At 41.8% G+C, this 19,904-nt stretch overlaps 1 protein-coding gene across 1 annotated transcript in view; it reads right to left on the bottom strand.

Moving 5' to 3' along the window:
• Positions 1–19,904, bottom strand: part of DNAH11 (dynein axonemal heavy chain 11) — a 708,797-nt gene that overhangs the window by 106,909 nt on the left and 581,984 nt on the right. The window contains exons 65-66 of the mRNA XM_030201723.1: positions 13,804–13,968; positions 5,054–5,194 (exon numbers count right to left, since the gene is read on the bottom strand). Of these exons, the coding sequence (XP_030057583.1) occupies positions 5,054–5,194; positions 13,804–13,968 (306 nt within the window). The remainder of the gene's footprint in view (positions 1–5,053; positions 5,195–13,803; positions 13,969–19,904) is intronic.

Genomic DNA, 19,904 nt, shown 5'->3' with positions numbered 1-19,904 from the left:
GATATGGGGAAGGCACTGCTTGCCCTGGGATTGGTAACACGGAAAGTTGCTACTAATTGGGTTTCTGCCAGGTGCTTGTGACCTGGATTGGCCACTGTTGGAAATAGGAGACTGGGCTAGATGGACCATTGTTCTGACACAGTATGGCTATTCTTATGTTCTTAAGAGACTTCTCTCATTTTAATGTCACTCTGTCCTGTTAGTATTTTCTGTTTTTTTCATTGGATTATAAAGTCTCTGCATTTAACTCCTGCTTTATCGCTATACTTGATGCTTTGTGCCACTGAAGGAACAAACGGCACATCATTCTTTTAACTACCCTTAGCACGTGCCTTTTCTTAAGGCCCTCATGCATGGAGAAGAGAGAATCTCAGTCTGATTTCCTGCATAGTAGATCACTGCAGGCATCTAAATTCTTCATACAATGGTCTAGATCTCCTTATATAAACAAATGCATTCTTGAAGCTGTTTTCTGAATAAATTATTGTGTTTCTTTTCAAGAATTCTAGTCAATATAAACACATTTTTTTTCACTGAATATCATATACCTTATGAATAAAGGCTTTTTAGTGCCTATTCCACACACCTTTGGCTATTTATAAAAGTAATTTGTTTCCAGTATAAACTCATTTTTGTAAAACATGTACCCTCTGCAACTATTTACTGCTGTCAATTGTCTCTGAACCCAGTCCAATCCTATATTCATTTCATCACCCTCTTGCTTCCAGTTTCCCTACAATCCACTCAAATGTTGTTTTTAATTTGGTTTGTTATATATTTCCAGTTTTTGTAAACTGCTATGTTGTTATTGCCTTAATAAACAATATGATCCAGTTATCTCTATACTGGCTCAAAAAGTATTCCTGTTCCATTCCGATGGGTAATAGCTACTGAATGAATTCCAGAGACTTCCACAGGAGACAGCTACTATGTTTTCTGAGTGCAAACATTCCCAAGGAATCTAGAGGCTCTGTGAAGATTCAGTAAAACCCCATGATCCCTTCTTTTGCCCAAGACCCATTTGGCCTTTTGCAGCCCTGAGTAACAGGACTGGTACTGGAGAGACTGCCTGCAATATGGTGGATCAAATACTACTAGTACTTTGGATCACATTTTCATGGAGCTTTTCAGCAGATGCCATATGGACCTTGGCTTTCCCAATTAGCCTTTAATCACGTTCCAATGGGAGGGACATAAAAAGCCCTGTTTTTTGGCATAGTAGTCAGACAGTAGTACAATTTTGGATCTATGAGATGAACCAAACTAGGCCTGGGTTTAGTTCTCCCAGAGTGCTATGGATGGCAGCGCCCCTTAAAAGCTACAACAGTGCCTTTGAAGTGAAGGTATCTTGTGAAACTGCACAAGCTGTATATCCCTTTAAGCTAGCCCTTGGCCAGACACCACTGGACCATTTTCTGTTCAAAGCAAAATGATGTTCCCTGTATTCTGGAACCTCGTACCCAAAACTTTAACTAAACCCAGTAGAAGTGTGCAGATGTAAATCAGAGCAGCAGGGTCAAATGAGAAAGTATTGCAGAACAGGTTAACAGGCATACTGTTAAAAAAAAAAGGAAAACTGGGACTCCAAGATCTTTTTCCTATGTGATAAATCCTAATGTGCAGATATACTTCGGATTATTTTCCCACATGTACATCATTTTTCATTTGCCCACATTCAGCTTCGTCTACTATCTAGATGCCCAGGTTCTCAGTGTCAAAGTCCTCCTGCAAATATCTGAAAGTTCAGCTTGTTTGTGCTTTTAAGAATGCTAATGAATTTTGGGTCATAATAAAAAGCTGATTACTTCCCCTGATTGCTCCCTTTTCCCAATTATTAATGAATAAGTTAAATATTCATGGGCAGATGATTGAAAGCCCTGCGCTGTTCCAAACAGCACTCTAAAAATAGCGCTGGAACAGCGTGGGGCTTTACCGCCCCTATGATCAGAGATAATAGCATGCATATTTAAGAACGCTATTATCTCTGATCATAGGGTAAAGTGCTCCCGCACTTGTTTGACAGGTCTGGGCTATCAAAAGCCCAGACCTGTCAAACCCAGGGGCTGGAGGGCCATGGGACCACCAGACTCCAAACAGCATGGCCCTGGTGGTATAGTACGCCCACCCCAAGCAAAGTTACACAGGAGCTGAAGGTCTGGTGGACCTCCAGTCCCCCTGTCCACCCCGACACAAGATTGGGGTGAGGCTGGCGATCTGGTGGGTCTCTAGCCCCCCCTAGCATCCCCTCAAATAGAGCCCTGGTAGCTCAGTGGGCCCTAGTCAATCCCCCCCCTGACCTGGTGGTCTAGCAGCCCTTCCCCACCCCCTACCTTTTCTGGAGGAGGGAGATGGCCTCGAAAATGGAGGCACCTGCCTAATGCATCTGCAGGGCTGGGCGATGCCATTTTTGAGGCAGCACCGATGGAAGAGGAGGGCAAGCACATCCCTCCTCCAATGAAGGTAGGGGGTGGGGAAGGGCTGCTAGACCACCAGGTGGGGGGGGATTGACTCAGGGCCCACTGGGCCACCAGGGCTCCATTTGAGAGGATGCTAGGGGAGGGGTTGGGGGGGCTGGAGACCCACCAGATCTACAGCTCTCCTGAACCTATATCAGGGAGGGGTCAGATCGGGGTTCCTGCTCTTGTGTGTGGGGGGGGGGGGGCTGCTGCATTGGGGGGAATGGGGGGCCTGCTAGCAAGCAAATGCATGCTGGACATGGCTCACCATTCCTCCCCAATGGTCTGCAAAACCTAACAACAGCTCCAAGCTGGCTTAGGATTTGCCGTGGACAGCGCACCACTGCTTGGTGCGCTGCTCGCTGATCATTGGGGAGGAATACATTTAGCATGCATTTTAATGCTACTTGCACTACAAGCCCTATTTTGCATGCATTTGCATGCTAGTTGTGTTCAGAGCCTGTGAGCGAGTTGTTTCACGCACTCGAGGTAGCAAATGCAGGCGCTAGTATGGTGCTAACAGCCTCTAGCGCCTGTGTTTGCTTCTGATCATCAGCCCATCAGTTCAGTAAATGAACATCTCTCAAAAGAAGATCAGTCCATTAATGAATTTACAATCAGGTTTCTTAAAGGAAATTTTAGGAGTACACAGAATACAAAATATTAGCTTTCTCCACCATCCCTGCCAACTTTCCTCCCCTTTCCCTTTACTGAACTACATTCGTGAATGGATTGTAAGCTCTGTCGAGCAGGGATTGTCTCTTCATGTTCAAGTGTACAGCGCTGCGTACGTCTAGTGCTATAGAAATGATAAGTAGTAGTAGAAGACCTGACTGATTCTGTACTACTTAAACCCAGTGTAACTGCACTGTTTCCTCACTGATCATATAATCACAGACAACTCTGAAAAGCTAGTCACAGCTGTATTAAGCTAATCCAATAAAAAGATATACGAGTGCTCATTCTCAAAGCACACAGACTTACAAAGTTATGTGGAGGTGTATTTTTAAAGCACTTAGGGTCCCTTTTACCAAGCTACGGCAAAAGGGGGCCTACACTGGCATCAGCGCGTTTTTCACGTGTGCCGAGGCCACCTTTTACCTGCAGATGGCGGCAGTGCGGCAAGTAAAGCACTTGCCACACAGTCATTTTGAGGGGGGGAACCCTTACTTACAACAGAAATGTGGTATATCTAATGCATGACCCAGACCCACATAAGAGAATTGTACTGGCCTGGACCATGTATCATTTTAATTAAAGCTATCAATTTATGCAAACTGTTACATTCTTTATATGTATAGGGTGTAATCTGTATTCCATATTTATCTATCTACAGATGCACCGCTCTCTGTATATATACATATCTAGATAGACAAAGAAAAACATGGCTAGCTGGAACAGCAGCCTTCTGTCCCCATCTACCCCACTGCCTTCACTATGAGCAATTTTCCTTATAGTGTTTCAGGCTTTACTACTACTACTATTCAACATGCTTTATTTTGTGTGGCTATCAATGTCTGCCCTTAGACTCATACAAAATTCTGCTCTCAGGGTAACATTAGAAAAGCAATTGTCTGATAATATAATGACAGGTTTTATTGAATTACATTGGCAACCAATTAATTTTAGAATAATGATGGTATCTAAAGCAGTTTATGGGATTTACGCTCCTAGTCTTTCATTGGTGTTGAAGCCTTATATTTCTGTTCATCCAGTTGAGTTGCATTTATGTAACTCCTACATTGAAACTTCAGTTAAAGACGTTCAGAGAATGGATCTCATGTAAGAATTTTTGGTTGCACCCCTCTTTGGAATGCCCTAACCACGGAATTACAGGATATATCAGATTTTGTTACCTTCTGTAGGTATATAACTTGTAATATTTTTTGTTATATGTTATAAAGGTTCTGTATGCTATCAAGTAAATGTTTATGTTTTTCATAACCCACTAAGAACATTGTGGATTGAGCAGGATATAAATGTATTAAATAAATAATAACACAAATGCTGTTGCTTAGTGGAACGCTTAAGCCACAGCTTAATTAAGGCAAAGTATTGGCATATACAAACCATAGGCAAACCAATCAAAATTGCATTGATCAACCAAATGTGGTTCTACTCCCCATTACTACTGTGCTCTAAACATTGGGATAAGCAAAAGAAGAGTATAAGAAACCTCATTCCATTTGTCTCCAATACTTTCTCTTTCTAGTCCCCTTCAGAGTAGGTGGCCAATTAACTGCAGACACACAGCTTTTTAAAATTCAAAAATCAATGCCCATCCTGAAAATCCATTGACCTCCACCCCTACTCTTCCCTGCTCCACTTTACACTCTCCCTGAATGGCACCACTGCTCCTTCCATCCCAAACTGAGGCGACAGATGGCAGTACCCAATGACATTATCTAGAGCCCCATTACCACTGGTGAACACAACTCAGCCCATTCACTCTGGCATTTAAAGAAGAGATCTACATCTGCATATATATTTTCACATCTGGTGTTTCAATGCAGCTGAATTCAGTCATTCAGTTTTATTTGCTAAAATTAAGTCAAGTGGCTCTTAGACTGAACAATAGATTACCAAATGTACATTACCTTTAGTGAGAACTGATAGATGGGGTTGATTTTGCTAAGATCATTAATAACAAAATAAAGAAGAGAGGCTCTTGAAGCAGCTGGTCTATAATGTTCTCTGGCCTCATTAATTTGTATTTCATTCTCGTTTGTTTCCATCACCTGAATGATAGTAACAGAAATAAAATTAGGAACAAAATATTATTGAAATTATTATATGAACAATAAAACGATATTCTTCACCTGTGGACAGGGCGATTAAGGCACCCAAGTCAGTGACATCATCCACCAGCTCAGGGTTGGAACGATGCTCCCAGAGCTCAGAACTTGGTGTAAAGATCTGAGCATATGCAGAACTTTCTGTATTCAGTGGTCTCCTCAGCTCCTTAATTGGTTTCAAAGTTCAATACGTGCAACTTTTTTTTTTTTTGTTACATTTGTACCCCGCGCTTTCCCACTCATGGCAGGCTCAATGCAGCAGGCAATGGAGGGTTAAGTGACTTGCCCAGAGTCACAAGGAGCTGCCTGTGCCGGGAATCGAACTCAGTTCCTCAATTCCCCAGGACCAAAGTCCACCACCCTAACCACTAGGCCACTCCTCCACATGTGAGGGACTGTGTGCCGTATCAATCCTGCTGTCTATAGAAAATACTTATTACAGGTAAGCAACATTGATTCTTCCATTGACAGGTAGGATTAAGACAGGTACATGTGAGTAACTCCTAAACCTAGTGTAGCTCACAGCTCACCCCTGAGCTCAGAGACAATTAAAATAACCTTGTCTCCAAAGTCCTGAACTATGGAGGGGAACAGAAACTAAAAGGATTTTAAGACCCAGTAACCAAACAGATGGTAAGTGTAAGTTACTTGGAGGGAAAAGGACGCCCAAATTTTCCTGAGGACGTCCTCGCAGGACGTCCTGGTGAAGGGGCGGGGAAATCCATATTGTCGAAACAAGATGGACGGCCATCTTTCATTTCAACAATATGGTCATGGACGCCCAAATCGCGAAATTTAGGGCAACCTTAGAGATGGTCGTCCCCGATTTTCGGCGATAATGGAAACCGAGGACGCCCATCTCAGAAACAACCAAATCCAAACCATTTGGTCATGGGAGGAGCCTTGCTCCCAGGTGTATAGCTCCCTTACCTTGTGTGCTGAGCCCCCCACCCCCCCAAAAAAAAACCCCACTCCACACAACTGTACACCACTAACATAGCCCTAAGGGGTGAAGGGGGGCATCTACATGTGGGTATAGTGGGTTTCTGGCGTGTTTTGAAGGGCTCAACACTTACCAGCACAAGTGTAACAGGTAGGGGGGGATGGGCCTGGGTCTGCCTGGCTGAAGTGCACTGCGCCCACTAAAACTACTCCAAGGACCTGCACACTGCTGTCATGGAGCTGGGTATGACATTTGAGGCTGGCATAGAGGCTGGCAAAAAATATTTTTAAAAGTTTTTTTTTTTAGGGTGGGAGGGGGTTAGTGACCACTGGGGAAGTAAGGGGAGGTCATCCCCGATTCCCTCTGGTGGTCATCTGGTCAGTTCGGGCACCTTTTTGAGGCTTGGTCGTGAGAAAAAAAGGACCAAGTAAAGTCACCCAAGTGCTCATCAGGGACGCCCTTCTTTTTTCCATTATGGGTCGAGGACACCCATGTGTTAGGCACGCCCCAGTCCCACCTTTGCTGCGCTTCCGACACGCCTCCGTGAACTTTGGTCATCCCTGCGACAAAAACAGTTGAGGACGCCCAAAATCGGCTTTCGATTATGCCGATTTGGGCGACCCTGGGAGAAGGACGCCTATCTCCCGATTTGTGTCGAAAGATGGGTGCCCTTCTCGTTCGAAAATAAGCCTGTTGGTTTTATTTAAAATTCAATTAGGGGTATAGAAAAAATGTTCAAGTTAACAAAATTGGTTCTTTTGTTGCATAAACATATGTTCAAACCATTATTCTGGTAGAACACTTAACAAACAACTTAAATTTCTTTAACAAGTACAGTGGTATTGCTTTGGAACAATAGTGAAACCATCAGAGATAAGTGTTGACAAAATTATCTTATTTTCTATCTCTTACTCTATAGCTACAACTTTCCTTTGTAGTGTATGTCTTAAAAATTGATTCTTTGTGATCTATTTTATGTCTTTCAGGTGCAGACACCTAGAACCAGTCTCTAGAAAAGGTAAGTTTACTGAATTAAATGATTTCTCAATGTCCTTTATTTTGCTGTACATGGAGGTGCAGACTTATCATTACTTTGTGCTTCTTTTCTTCACTTTGCTTGAACATTGGAGCTCAGGTTCTTTTCTTCCAGCTTTGGAACCTACAGCCTCATACTTTAAAATAAATCAATAAAAAAATACTTTCTTTGTGTCTAACAACAGGAACAGCTCTAGCTATGTATAGGGATTACTGGGGCTTTCTAGCTGACAAAGTAAATGATAAGAACATAAGAATACAAGCATTGCCATACTGGGACAGACTGAAGGTCCATCAAGCCCAGTATCCTGTTTCCAACAGTGGCCAATCCAGGTCACAAGTACCTGGCAAGATTCAAGAACAGCAAAACGGATTTTATGCTGATTATCCCAGAATATGCAGTGGATTTTCCCAAGTCCGTCTTAATGATGGCTTACAGACTTTTCTTTTAGGAAGTTAGCCAAACCTTTTTTAAACCCCGCTATGCTAACTGCTTTTACCACATTCTCTGGCAACAAATTTTAGAGTTTAATTACTTGTTGAGTGAAGAAATATTTTCTACAATTTGCTTTAAATTTACAGCACGGGCCTGCTGTGCCTAGAGTAGGCGCACCGCGTGAGCCACCCTTATGATGGCTGCGGGAAGCCACAAGCAGTGATTGTAAAGGTACATAACTATATAAGACAGAGATCTTGAGAGGATATTGCCAAAAGCGGGACAAGCTACAATATAGGGGAGAGCCCATACAAATCTATCAAGCTCAATGTCAGAGGTTCGCCTCAATATATTCATCACTCTACGAGAAACGCTATAAATTTGTGCTTCTCTATCCGGCCAAGGAAAGTGTCAGGTTTATGAATCCCCAGAAATGGCTCAGGATTTTGTCAATCATCTCTCTGTCCTGCCAATGCAGGTTACTAGACTGCAGGTTTAGTGCCTAGTAATGGTTACAAAGAGTTCGGAGTCCGGACCCCAATGCACAAAACGTGCCTTCCAGTGCTCATCCGTATGTATTAAGTCTGCAACCCTAAATAATTGTCCTATTCTTTATTATATACCCTGACTAAAGAAGGGCACTCTTCTTTATACACTGCAGTCACACTGCCCACAGCTATTTGGTCTCTCCAAAAAGGTGCAAACTCCCACATGGTCACACTAGAAAATCATGCAGAACACACAAGCTGCAATACTCCAGGCCAAACCTTAAGCCTTGGAAACCAATTTTCCTAGTGGCTTAACTGGGATTAATCCACGTTAAACAAACCTGTCTCATTCAGTTGTACAATTGGTTTCTCTTCCTCAATCTTAACTGTAAAACTTTCAAACTGCACACAAGTAGCAAAAACAAAAAAAAAATCAATTTCAGATTTTTCCAGAACAAATCCCAGACCTTTCACTTCCGGCTGACTTCACCTTCGCTCAGCATTAAAGCGCTTGGAGAAAAATTCACTTACAACCACTTTCCTGCTCAGAAATCCTACCGCATAGTCAGAGCTCTCTCATACTGGTCTTCACTCTTTGGTGTCTTCAGCCCCTCTACCCACTCCCATGCAAGTTGTTGCTAAAGTAGACGGTGACCCTGAGTCACCAGCTGACCTCTGCTAGCCAATCAGGTCTCAGATCACAGGATGTTGTGAGGCATGGACCCTAATTAGACTTTTTCACAATCTCCATTTTGAAAAAGAATTGCTCCATAAAAAATAGTAGATGTTACATTTTTAGTAAATATACCATAAAAATGAATATGTAATTTGGTCAAAGTAACCTATAAACATTAGTGCCGAACTACACATACATTTTTCACACATTTAAATACAGATTTAAAGACGTTCACATATTTTTGTCATAAATCACTATCAAAACCCCCATAAAACCAGAGACATTCACTCTAATAAAATTCTTCATCGCCCTACACACATACCCGACACCCGATCAAGAAAACCAAATGTAAAGCTCATAACTGGCTCAAACTAAAACTTTCTCATTTGACCACAAAATGATTTTTTTTTTCAAAATACTTCAAAGTACAAGGCCACCTAAAGAGGTTCTCAGGAACCCAAAACTACTACTAGAATTCCCCCAAAATTAACCCTTTAAGTGCTAGCCCAACAGGACCAAAAAATACATTAAAAAAATAAAGTAAACAATTTCTTTGGCCACCAGAATCTTTACGTTGTCCCCAGAAGGGTCTTCACTAGACCTCCACTTCCAGTCCAGGTCCAGGACGTCCCTCCATGGCTGCACTAAACCACTGCAATTTACCATGGTAACCACTGTACTCCAGCCGGGCACCTAAAAAATCTAGGTTCTGGCTTCAATTTTGGCCTAGTGCCGGCCTGGGAGTGCTATCGCACATGCACAAAAAGGTGCACATGCTTGGAGCCTCTCCTGCACGGGCCGAATCTGGCCTTTCAGTAACTCGTGCCTGACCGGGCAGCATTGAGGGAGGTTGCAAACAGCGCGACTCCCCTGCAGAAGCTCCGAACTACCTCCAAATCCAGACAGGACCCCTCAATGGCCACCAATGACTCTGCCTGGGCCAGGAGCCCCCCCCCCCGGACACCAGATAACAACAACAACAAAAAACAAAACAAAACAAAAAAAAACAAACCCACCAGGTTACACTAGGGCTTATCAGTTTTATATTGTCTTAGTCTAAAAGCAGCCTCTCAGTTGATAGTTCATAGGGAGACATGGCCAGCACTGCTTGATCAAAGGCACCATCCCTTGCTGAGGCTTGGTTAAAACAATAATGTGCAGTAAATAATATGAAGGTAGGAACATGAAGCTGCTTTGCAGGTGGTATCTAGTGAGGCAGACTTTAAGAGAGTTACTGTCACTGAGGTAGCTCTAATCTTATGAGATTTGACTTTAGAGTTGAGAGGAGCACCTGCTTTTTCATAGAAGAATTATATACATGAAGCAAGTCAGTTTGCTAAAGTCCTTCTTGCAACTGGTGTACCATGTCTATTAGGACTGACGAGATGAAAAGTTGAGATTCTCTAAATGATTCAGTTCTTTTTAAGTAGTAGGCAAGAGACCATTTACAGAGGTAGAGCACTGTATGGAGGGAATTCTCACAAGCATTTGAACAACAGAAGATAGGACGTGTTCTCTCTTCATTTAGGAGAAAAGTGTCACCACTTTCAGCAAGAACTTGGGATGTATAAGAAGAACAACCTTGTAAGGATGAAATTGCATGTAGGTTTCGTATGTTATCAGTACCTGAAATTCACTTACTCTCCTAGGTGAAGTAATTGCAACTAGGAAGTGTACATTCAAAGTTAGAAACTTAAAGTCCAACATCCAAAGGTTCAAAGGGATACTTGTATGTGAAGCGAGCATCAAACATTAAGTCCCATAGAACAGAGAGCTTCTTAAAGTTTTACATGAAGCAGCCCTTAAATGAAAATGAGTAACCATATGAGAATGTGATACTGGATGGCTATCCAACAGAGCTTGATAACTAGACTATATAGTGAACTGTACTCTTAATAGAAGAAGTTTGAAGGCTAAGACGATATAAATGGTATATATACTGTAATACAGTAGTAGGGGAACACATGATAGGGTGCTGGCCGGCCATGATGCTTTATTGGTAGATTCTCCTATTATTCGGAAGATCAGAATGCCAGTGGACTAAAACTTCTGGTGGCTAGGGAGGAGCCATGATATAAGAGAGAGTATATGAGCTCTTGTGTGAAATCTGCACCTGCAATAAGGAGCCACGGCACAGCCCCCAAGGATATTTGATGTCATTACCTATACCTTCTAAACCCTGGGAATTGATCTTTATGGGTTTTATCATAGATTTACCCATGCCACAAGGAAACTGCATCATCCTGGTAGTTGTTGAATAGTTCTCAAAGATGGCCCATTTCGTTGCTGCTGCAGCTGGCCTCTCAAACACACATAGAATAATGGACATGCTGGTCTGGGAGGTATTCTGCCTATATGGTCTGCCTTCCCATATAATTTCTCACAGAGGTATCAAGTTCACCTTGAATTTCTAGAGGAAAGTGATGAAGCTTCTGAATATCCAGGTCCATTTACCTTCAGCTTGCCACCCACAATCTAGAGGACAAACATAGCACATGAACCAGACTTTGGAACAATATCTATAACGCTTTTATAATTATCACCAAAACAATTGTACTCAACTACTTACACAATAATTCTAAGCATTCATCATCCAAATCCTCAAAATTCTTTATAGACAATGACATTCACCATAGCTTTTATTTGGGTAAATCCCAAGATTTCAGATTCCCAGCAGCAGCAGATTAGAACTCACAGGCAAACAACGCTGAGAAAGTCCCCAGTTCACCATGGGAGATGAGATTTGGGTCTCCACCAGACATTTAAAGAGTAATCAACTCTCTGTAAGCTGGATTAAAGATTCATGGGATTTTATTTGATCCAGAAGCAAGTAAATCCTGTGGCATACCGATTACAACGCTCAACTAACTTCTGTATCCATCTGGTGTTCCATGCTGCTTTATTGAAATCCTATGAACAAAATCCTTTTCTGGGTCAGCAGTCCACGACTTCCTGGCTATTGACTATCCAGGATCACCCTGAATATGTTATACAGACTGTCTTTGGTTTAAATTATATCCTTAACCAGCTCTATTACTTGGTAGACTGGAATGGATATGGCCTTCAAGACGTAGTTGGGAACTTGTCAAAACATCCATGTAAAGATACTAGTGGCCTGGTTCCCTAAAGATCATCTTAAGAAAAAACAATTCCCTAAAGCCTCAGGAAAGGTCAGCACTCTGAGGGGGGGGGGGGAGGGGTGGAATTCTATGCAGTTTTTCAGGATTCAAATTTGTGACCTTGTGTACCACAAACTTGAGACTTGCAACAGAGCCACAGAGACCACTTAGCTGTAACTCAAGTTCCGGTGATAGAAAGAAATGCTCATCCCCCTCCCCCGGAGGAGCCCACTGGACCAGCTTGAGGTGTACCTCTTCAGTGATCATATATAAGGAGAGCCAGAGCAAGAGCCAGACAGACACAATCTTACAACAGTTCTCAGTGAGCCTGTCCAGTATTTACCTCTGACAGCTACTCTACTGCCTAATAGAGTTCTCCCCTACCGTGCTTTGCATTTAGTACCTGCTTGTTACTCCATTCCTATACAGCTCCACCCTGCCTTGGGCTCAGCTGCTCTATCTATGCTGCTGCCCAGGAAAGGTCCTGACAGAGAGAGAAATTTCAATACCTCCATGGCACAATTTACATGAGGCACAACTCTTTCAATTAAAAGGAAACTCTGGAATCAGGGGGTATTGGATGAAGGTGTATTGGGACTAATTTAAGAAAACATTGCTTTACAGAAAAAGTGATGGATGTGTGCAATGACTCTCCCATTCCCCCCCCCCCCCCCCAAAGTGAAGGTACTGGAGATGATAACTGTGGGGCTGATGCACAAAAGCCGTCATTAATATCCAAGTACATGTATACCATCGCTGAACTTACCGAACAAATCGTTTGGGGAGCGTGCCAGGTGCCCTTGACCTGGATTGGCCACTGTCGGTGACAGGATGCTGGGCTAGATGGACCTTTGGTCTTTCCCAGTATGGCACTACTTATGTACTTATGTACTTATGTGATATATGGAAAGTTTACATGCAGCTCGCTAGAGAAAGCGCCTAGCACATGCAAATAAAGGTCTCGCGGTAAATGTTAACGTTCTGCGCATGCCCAAGAAAAAAAGCAGAATTGCAACAACTGCATCACAGGTGTGCGCTTCATTGTTTATTGTTCCACAACACATTTTTATACTACTGTTATGTGCAGAACACACACATATACTAAACGTACATGGCACATTTCCCCACATACAATACATGGACATGGCACATTCCCCACAAACATGCAGATAGTATTAAAAAATGCAAGCATACTGCTGCTTTCCTTTTTCTACAGGCAGAACATACACAAATAAATACATGCACATGGCATAATTCCCACACCCATGCTTAAAAAATGTTAGCAGACTGCTCCATCGAGAAGTCACCCTCATGCAACAACACCTTCAGACCTGTCGGAAAATTTTGAATGTTACAGGTAGGCACTCCTTTCTATGCATTTGTTGGAAATGTCGGTGCAACACACGGAGTGCAGTTTAATACATTTGAATTGCATTTTCAGTTGCTGCTTTCATGAACGGTAAAAGCAATGATGAAACCCTTTGTGCAATAGTTGTATAATAATATGCACACTAAATTGGCTAAAACGAGTCTAAACAAAACGTTGCAAGCCTGGTAAGTTTTGAGTGTCGGTCCCTGTACTGAATTCAAGAAACCATGGGACAAGCACAGAGGATTTCTAAGGGCGAGGAAAGGATTATACAGATTATTAGTTGGGATGAATGGGCAGATTGGATAAGCTGTGTGGTCTTTATTTGTCATTGTTTTCTATATTTCTATGCTGGTGGTTATAAAAAGCTTTATGGTCAATTCTGACCCCATGAGATTCACACAAAAATAACATTAATAACAGCTTTGAGCGATTTACATTGTTTAAAATTTCATTTCACTTTGTTCTGAAACACTGCAGTTTTACCTTGTGCTCTATTTCTGCTGCTGTGGACTTAGTTGTTTCAAGTTTCTCCACTAGTTCTGTGTCACCCAAGAAATTGCCCTCTGCAGCTGACAGGCGACTCAGGAGCTCCTCCTCCAGATGCTTCAGCTCAATCTTAAAAGTGTTCTGTTGTTTGGTCAGTACAGACTGGAAAAGAAACAGTAATTTTATGCAAGAAGGTAATTAAATATCTGTTCCAATTCATATGAGAGTCCCTAAAGAGAACCCTGAACCTCTAATATTTATGTTACTTTTGCATGATCCTAAATCAGGGCACTATGCAACACATTACACTGATGCTTCTGAAACTTTTATCCTATTTGACCCCATTTTAACAACTGAAAATTCACATGATACACATTCAGGCCCCGATGCTCTAAACTCCAGTACTGTTCTGAAAAGCACCGTAAAAATACTGCCGGAACAGCGCATAAAAACAACACCTTCAATGCTAATGAGATGCAAATATAGGTGTGCTTATTGCATTAAGCATTAGGGAGTTCGGTGGGAGGATTGTGCTTGGTTCATGCACAGAAGAATTCTGCGTTAAGCTCAGCTCCTGTGTACATGTGCCTGCTAAAACCCGAACGTGAAGCACACATTGGCGTCTGTTTTCTGTGGCCTAAATATAAGCATTTTCAATTTTTTCAGCTTTGACGCTTATATTTAGATGCAGGAAACAGATGCCGATGTGTGCTTTCACTGGGCATTATTATTATTTATTTTTTTGTTAGCATGGACGTTTAAAGAGATGCCAATGTGTGGGGTCTGCTGTTTCTCACAACCAGTGCTTAAGGGCTTGCACGGGCTTCCTTCTGCGTCCAAGAGCAATCACAACCAACAGAGTTTGCAGAAAGAATCATGAGAGAAGCAAGAGAATCATGGGAAATCCTCTCTTTCAACACCTTTACACCTGCTCCAACCTGGCGTTATTTATTGCAGCGATAAGGCAGTTTTGTTTTGGGCGATCTTTTCTGAGCATTGAAGAGGAATACAAAATTATCTCATTTTCATGAGCTTGATTACGTTTGCATGCTACCTGCGCTAAGGCCTGGTGCGCTCATTGTTTGCCGTGCTAGGGATCAGATGCTCAAAAGTAAACGCGGGTGTTAGACGCCATTAGCACCATACTAGCACCCTAAATTTACCTGTGCAGAATGTTCAGAGAGGTCTAGCGCTGCAAACAACAAGCATACCAGGCCTTAACACAGCATACAAATGTAGTCAAGCACATGCTAATGAGGTCATTTTGTATTCTTCCCCAATGCTCAGAAAACAGCACCCAAAATAAAACTGCCTTACCACTACAAAATATAACGCCAGGTCGGAGGAGACATTAGGGTGTTGCAAGAGAGGATTTCCCATGATTCTCTCATACTTCTTTCTGCAAAATCTGCTGGTTTTGATTGCTCTTGGAAGCAGAGGGAAGCCCAAGGAAGCCCTTAAGTGCTGGTTGTGAGAAATAGCAGACCCCACACATTGGCATCTCTTTCCTGCTTTAAATATAAAGTGTCCATACTAACAACAACAAAAAAAAATAAATAAAAATTAAAAACTCCTAGTGAAAGCACACATTGGCTGGCGTCTGTTTCCTGCATCTAAATCATAAGTGTCCAAGCTGAAGAAATTAAAAAAACTTATATTTAGGCCACAGAAAACAGACGTCAAATGTATGCTTCACATTTGGGTTTTACCAGGTGCATGTGTACAGGAGCTGAGCTTAGTGCGGAACTCTTCTGCGCTTGTGCCAAACACAGTCCTCCTGCCAAACTCTGTAATGTTCAACGCTATAAGCACGCCTTGATTTGCATCTCATTAGAGTTGAGCATTAGGGCGTTGTTTTTCTGCGCTGTTCCAGCGGTATTTTTCTGACACTATTTAGAACAGTGCTGGAATTTTGAGCCTCCGGGCCCAGACCCCTCTAAACATTCTGCACAGGTAAATGCGGGCACTAGTACGGCGCTAATAACTTCTTGAACCCGCATTTACTTTTGAGCATCGGGGTCTTAAGATGAAAACAAAGTAGCAGGTCTCCTTCTCGGTTTACTTTCTCCTCCTCCTCTTACTCGTCCAAAGCAGCACAATGGAAGCACAAGTGTAGCAACATTGACAGAAGTTTGCAGAGGGCTTGTCAGTCAGCGTGCATTCACAGACCCCAGTATTCTGCATGGGTTTCCAGTCTTAACAGAAAGCTGACTCAGGAGGGGGTGCTTGTGAATTCTCACCGACTGACAGAATCAGTACTGACTGGCAATAGGTTCCAATGGAAGTCCAGAGGGAGGGGCAGTGATTCTGTTTCTCAGGCCCTATACACTGATAATGTGAATGGAAGAGTAGCCTGACGGTTAGTGTAGTGGGTTTTGATCCTGGCAACTTGGGTTTGATTCCCATTGCAGCTCTTTGTGAGCTTGGGCAAGTCACTTAACCCTCCATTGCCCCAGGTACAAAAAATTAGATTGTGAGCCCTCTAGCGACAGAGAACGTACCTGCATATAATGTGTACAGCACTGCGTACGTCTAGTAGCGCTATAGAAATGATTAGTAGTAGTAGTAGTATTTAGAGTCATGACTCAGTCTGGGAACCAGTACATTACTCATTACTGAAATCTGGGCAATTGTTGGACAAAATGGTGCCAACTATTCCTTTGAGGTTTCTGTGCTCACAGCCTGACTCAAAAGGCAGCCTGTTACCCAGGGCAGTCATTCTCTTTGCCAGTCTTTGTGGCCATATTTACTACAATGCAGCCTGGTGTCTAAGAGGTTCAAATCTGGGTATCTGAAACAATGAGTGTGTGACTTGCCTAGGGTAATCACAATGAGTGTTAGAAATAGGATTTGAAAAAGAGGGTTCCTGGTTTTTGCTCATCTTCTCACCTGGAAATTAAAGCTAGAGCAGCTAAGGCTCCTCTGTTCAAGTGTATTACATTATTGCACTGCAATTTGCTACTGCAAAAAAAATAAGGGGGTGGACTTGCTTGAAGGATGACATAAAACTGCACTCCAGCCGCACACCTTTACAAGGACAGCATAATCTGCATGACAGTTTTGATTTACATTCTATTTAAAATTAAAGTCTGTGACACAAAATATATTACAATATACAAGGAGGTGTCAATAAATAAGGCAAATTTTAACTGCATTGGTGCCATACTTAACAATCACCTCTTTACTTGACTCTTCCTTATATCCTTGTCAAGGCCAAACATCCCTGTGAATCAAGCCTGGCAAACTATTTAAATTTATGTTCTGTTTTGTAGGTAGAATGCAACCCCATACAGTAGATCATTCTGTTTGCTTCTTTTTACATATTTTATACTGTTGTGTAGTATGTGGTATATCTGGCAGAGCATGACAGGTTCCCAGGACATCTGTTTATATAAAGATACAGCCCCTAAAACAACTATAGTCATTCCATGAAAAATCATCTTCTTGAAGAGATGTATATGCTCTAACACATTCACTTTTGTATAGCCTTCAAGAGCAGGCTCTCATGCAATAGGCACATGTATATACCCCTGATTGATATGCACACTCCTTCCCTGGTTTTCCAACAATTTCCCCGATCATTCTCAGCTTTGTTACATGTGACTTCATCAACAACTTGAACTGCACAAAATCATATTATTAAACCCAACCTAGTCAAAGAAAAGAGAACATTTAGCCAGACAGGTAACCAGCACGTTGCTTGCAGAGGGCTGTTAAACTGTTCACCCTAAATTAAGTTTCCTAATCGCATCTGAAAACCTACACAGTCTGGTTTGCAAACAGTATTTATCCACATTATTTGAACGCCAGAGGCTATAAGAAACTTAGATGTTACTGAAGTGTTCTGGAATAATCAAAACTGATCCAGAACCTCATAGTTTCATGGCACTCTCTCTTGAAAATTAAATAATGATTTTACTCATAATTTTCTCAATCCCATGCAAGATTGCCATGTTTAGTTGACAGATTTTGATTTTGTTAATCAGGAAGAATACATAAAATGTGCTCAGTTGTATTCTGCAGCAGACAATGAATGCTTATCAATAGCATTCAAAAAGCAAAATCATCATTTTTTCCAATTCAAATGCTAATTGCCCTCGGTACACTGCCCTACCCTACTACAAGATGTGGTCTGCTGCGGATGAATTAGAGTGAAGTATGGAAATAAATCATACATTATGATCAAATATAAATGGAATTAAAGCAGAACTCTTGCACTATCATAATGGAACAGACACTTGTGTAGCTGATGAAGATACAGTTGGCTTTTGTACTAGTTTGCAGTTGTTATGCATTCAAAGATGTCCCCAAAAGATGATAATTTAGTTTTCTTTTATGGGGGAATACAGCGACAGGACTTGAATTTATTAATTTCCAAATTAATTTATGATTTTATAACCATAACAAGTGGTCAGTAATTAGAAATATGCTAGAAGGAAAATGTGTGAGTTTTCTTTTATGCATTTATTTGAGTCCATTTGTGTATCATATTCTTACGCATATACTGCCAGATTCTATAAATCGCATCTTAAATTTCCATGTGGATATCGAAGTGTATTCTATAACAATGCTCGTAACTTAATTGGTTAACTAGCTAATCAGAGCTGTCAATTGGATGTTAACAAGCAATTCTCAGCATTAATTTGCATTTAGATTTATGTGCAAAACTCACTAAGTGTATTCTGTAGTGTGGTGCAGTTAAATTCTAAGATGCATAGTTGAAAAGTGGGCATGGTCATGGGTACGACAAGAGCATTTCGGAAATCTATGTGCGTTGTTATAGAATACATCTGCTCTGCGCTTAATTTAGGTGTCAAGATTTACGCCAAGTAAAACATGGCATAAATGGCCACAACTAAATTTGGTCATACGCACAGGCGCTCGGCGTATTCTATATACCGCATGGAAATTTAAGCATATTCTATAAAATTTAGGCATACTTTACAGAATATGCCTAGGCATATTTTTTTTCCGTGTGGAAGTTTCAGGTGCCATATATAGAATCTAGCCCACAACACGTGCATTATATGTGTTTTTACAAAAAAAATTTTGCCCCCTGATAACAATTTTCTTTTTTTTTTTTTTGGGGGGGGGGGGGGGGGTCATTTCTTGAAGATTGCACCACAGAATACTCACTGATCAATACTGGGATGTTTCCTCTATATGCTGCTGTAAGTTGAGTGGAGTTTGGACAGATTTAATAGTGGGTGAGTACTCCAGAGTTGGTTAGCAGGGCATCTGTTCAGCCAGTGAGCATCATGAGACCCCTCCTAACATCTTAATAAACTTCCTATAACAACCAGACCCATATACACCTGTTCCAGATACCCTATTGTGCATCCTGTCTTAGGCCCAGCTACACTAACTCCAAGATAAAAGCCCTTCCCTTATCGATCCCAGTTGCTGCTTAGCGATTTTGAAAAAAACAGGCATGAGAAAGAGAGGAGGTCTGGGCCGCCGCACAAACCAATGATAAGAGTTCTTGTACAGGCAAGCAAGTGTGGCTACATTGCCTGTGAACTACATTACACACAATGCATTGCTCACGTATCTTTGCAGTGAGAACTGCAGCAATGAAAATCCTTTGAAGTGAGAATAACAGTAAAAGCATTAAACACATTTTAGGATCACATTATAAACTAGTGCGAGGCTGTCAGAGGACAGTTATAGGGCTCTTAAGACAAAGGCTGACATTGAATCAACCTTTTGTCTGCTTCCTGTGCACACGGAGGACCTTTCATATCTTGGGTATCAAATTTGGGGGGGGGGGGGGGCTACTACTATGATAAAGCATGTCTCATGACTTTCAAGATGTTCAGTTCATTTGTTCACTGGGTATTGGTACAATGGACAAACAGTGACTGAATTGTCCACTATTTGGATGATGCCCTGTTGGTCAAAGCAGATCAAATGAGTGGACATACTTGTTTTAGTCTTTTCAGGAACTGTCTTGTGATTCTGGAGTTTCTCTGGTCTTGGATAAATTACAACCTTCCTCCAGCAACATAACATTTTTTGGAACAGAATGCAACTCCTTCTCTGTGGTCTCTAGGCTGCTCACAGACAAACTTTCATCCTTGAATCAGAAGGCACTTAAG

Source organism: Microcaecilia unicolor, chromosome 1 (genome assembly GCF_901765095.1).
Source record: "Microcaecilia unicolor chromosome 1, aMicUni1.1, whole genome shotgun sequence".
Classification (NCBI taxonomy): domain Eukaryota; kingdom Metazoa; phylum Chordata; class Amphibia; order Gymnophiona; family Siphonopidae; genus Microcaecilia; species Microcaecilia unicolor.
This window is presented reverse-complemented; position numbering and strand designations above follow the sequence as displayed.